Source organism: Vigna radiata, unplaced genomic scaffold (assembly GCF_000741045.1).
Source record: "Vigna radiata var. radiata cultivar VC1973A unplaced genomic scaffold, Vradiata_ver6 scaffold_51, whole genome shotgun sequence".
NCBI classification, from domain to species: Eukaryota; Viridiplantae; Streptophyta; class Magnoliopsida; order Fabales; family Fabaceae; genus Vigna; species Vigna radiata.
In genome coordinates this window covers 328,913-332,336 of record NW_014542732.1, presented here as the reverse complement: position 1 = coordinate 332,336, position 3,424 = coordinate 328,913, and the positions used below count along the sequence as shown (strand labels likewise).

Here is a 3,424-nt window from a genome sequence, read left to right as displayed (position 1 = left end):
TTAACAACTTGGCATACGACCTGCGTTATGACTTCTTCAACGCCCCATCTTGAGGATGTGGAACATTCTGAATTCTACTTCTGAAATTACTACTGCTCAAGTTAATTTGTCACATAACATTCTACTTCTGAAATTACTACTGCTCAGGTTAAGTTGTCACAATATGTGATCAGAAGCCACACCACCAATCTTCCCACTCAAGCAGCAGACTAAGTTGAGGTTGAGTTACGTATTCAATTTTTTCATCGTTTATACTCTTGCTATGCTGTTCTTATGTTTGATTCCATTTTCAATTACACGTTTGAATATGTTCCAACTCTTGCCAGATGTACGACACGATGAGAGTTGTGACGTGAGCACTGTTTGCTTGTAAAAAAGCTTTGAATTCAATAACTGTCAAATACAAGAATGGATTTGTCCAAGCATTCCATAGAGACCTGAAGGAAAACAACACCTTATATATATATATGTATACATATGTATGTATACATATGTAGATATATATGTATATATGTATAGATATATTCTAATCTTGCAAATTACTCCATGGCTGCCAGTGGTCACAATGAGATCAATTCGCTCCCACTCATCCACCATAAGTTCTAAAAAAACATTCTAAATCACACACCTTCACCAAACAAAACTCCTCCCTTTTCTCTATTTAACTCAACCACATAACACTCACTTTTTCCTCCCATTCAGCACCAACGTCAGATTCAGAGTGTTATTTACATAAATAAGATGTTATTATGCTACTAAACAACTGAACAACAGATTCAAATATACCACAACATACTAATATATAGTAATATGGAGTATAGGTAATGTACAATTTAGGTTGGAAAGAGACAGAGCAAAACATACGGGAAAGGTCGAAGAACTAGCATACAGAGGTAAAAAGCGGATCAGCATTTGGTCGGATATGCAAAGCCGAAGGGGCTGAATCAGATCTGCATATCCAATTCAGCCTACATCAGATATGGAAAACAGATGTTGTCTGATTCATCGGATACCAACCAAACGCAGATTATACCCCAGCTTCTAATCATCTACACTACTATATCTACAACACAGTATCAAAATAAATATAGCACAATCCACCAATCTTTGGCCACCAGCGAGAAGCTGTGCTGTCTGTGTGCCCTGGAAGCAGTGAACCTGTGGAAACAGTGGTGGTGTGGTGTTTGTGTGTGCAGCCTGGACTGTGCCAACGAGTGAAAGAAGGCGAAGAAGAGGAACTGTGCTGTGTGTTTGTGCTCGACTGAAATGAGATGCGAAAACTGTGCCTGAAAAATGAGATGCAGGGTTTTTTTGAAAATGAGAAAGAGTGAAAGTGAGACAGTGAGATTTGAAAGCACCGTGAAGAATAAAAACTGACCAGTGTAGAGAATCTTTGACCATTGAATGATTTAAATATTAATAACATTTTAAGTAGAGGTAAAGCTGGTATTCTAAAATATTATTTAATGCAGCACCTAATTAAACCATCATTTTAGCTCACGTAGTTGGAAGATAGTGTAGTAATTGAAGAGGATATTGGCCTCAGGACAATTACAATTATCTTGGTTACTTGGCTATACATAATTTAGCAATTATTTGGCTGTGCCCAGATGAACACATGTCCATAAACTCGTAACGAATACACGAACAATATGATTGTCAACATGGCTGCAGAATGAATCCTTCTCTGCTACGATCGGAAGAAATGCAGTTCATTAAGCATTTTTCAAGAGGTCCATGATTCACAATATGTCGAGCGCATGAATCTTTATTTCATAACTAATTTTTAGCAAATTTTGATAGTGTTTTTTTTTTTTTTAAGTATGGGCAGTAAGCAGATCAATGAATGATAAAGTATTTTGAAATCTGAATCATTTTTCATTTTTTGTGCACCAAATTTCAAAATAGTGACCAATTTTAAAAACAGAATTTTGAAATCTGATGAACTAAATAAAAATAAATAAAACTTGAAATTCAACAACTGGATTTTAAATCCGATAAGCAATTTTGAAAACTGAATTTCAAAATATAATTGGATAAATATAAAACACGAAATTCATCAACTAACCAAACTCTAAAATCTGATTAACAAGATCTGGATACAAAACTAAATTTTAAAATGAATGAAAACTTCTAAAAATCAGATTTCAAATCTAGTAGGTTAAAAGTAAAACATAAAATCCAACAACTGACTGAATTCTGAAATCCAATTAACAAGATCCAGAAAAAGAATAGATTTTAAAATCTGGTGAACAATTTTAGAAACCAAATTTCAAATCCAATGATAAAACACGAAATCTATAGCATGACCTATCCATGCTGAAAAACTCCATACAATTTAAACTACTTTAAGATGAAAATCATGCATGTATTTCAAACGAAGATCTGCCCTTCTACTACTCTCACCTCAAACAATCTTGCTTGGGTAGAAATTGTCAAGGCACAAACTCAAGCAACCACAAACTCTGGTGAAAAAGACAACTCCGTTTGGTGAAGAAGCAAGAAGTTACTTGAGGGCCCAGTAAATAAAGCTATGCGGAGTGGGTAATAGTGAATATCTTTACCTAATTATTTAATATATAATATATAATGTGTAAAGTTAAAATGGGGATGACATTAAAATTTTGGGATGCAAGAAATATGAACGGCACAAACACTACGTTATCCTTATAGGATTATTAACATGACTCCTTCCTTTCCTTTAAAAAATTGAAATTTCATTGCATCAATTGCAATAATTTCGTCGCGTCAGGGTTGGCACTTAGTACACTGATTGATTAAATCATTGTCGAGTTCTTGGTTAGGAACCACCGAAATGCTAATCTTAAAGAAAGTAATAAATTTGGCCGCCATACTTATTAGAAATGGAAGGGAAATCTTTCCTAGTATCATCACATCTCATTCGCCTCAATCCTGATGCTAACCATGGATCATCTTAATCCCTGAAACTGATAATTCTGGGAAGTGAGGCTTGCTGAAGAGAACTTCTAAGGAGGAAACCATAGAGGCAGCGGTGTCTATGACATTATGTCCTAAGACCAATAGTTTATTTATCAAATTCCCATATAACTCCGCCATCTTCTGCAATACCAAAACAAAATCATTACAACAAAGTCTAATTCAAAAGTTTAACAAATATGAGTAATGCCATCAATGTTCAAACAAATACTTTGTCATTGACAACGATTGTTATCCTCTGACAGTATATATACATGACATAGTCAGAAACTCAAACTGTTAGGGGCTGGAAAACATATGAAAGGAAAAGGTATAAGAGGGACCGAACGGTTGGTACCGGCAAGGAAGCTTCCTAGATGGCACGGCGGGAAACTAATTGGAGTAATGACCGAACGGTTGGTAGCGGCAAGGAAACTTCCTAGATGGCACGGCGGGAAACTAATTGGAGTAATAAGAGGAATATCTT

General features: G+C 35.4%; 1 protein-coding gene across 2 annotated transcripts in view; it reads right to left on the bottom strand.

Moving 5' to 3' along the window:
* Positions 1-331: 331 nt before the first annotated feature.
* The window catches only part of LOC106780700, a 4,946-nt gene continuing 1,853 nt past the window's right edge, over positions 332-3,424 (bottom strand). Inside the window, exon 3 of one of the 2 annotated variants that reach the window (XM_022777076.1) lies at positions 332-1,286. In XM_022777076.1, the coding sequence (XP_022632797.1) occupies positions 1,042-1,286 (245 nt within the window). In that variant the 3' untranslated portion in view covers positions 332-1,041. Of the gene's footprint in view, positions 1,287-2,695; positions 3,082-3,424 lie in introns of those variants that run through there. The other variant, XM_014669001.2, reaches the window with a different exon arrangement.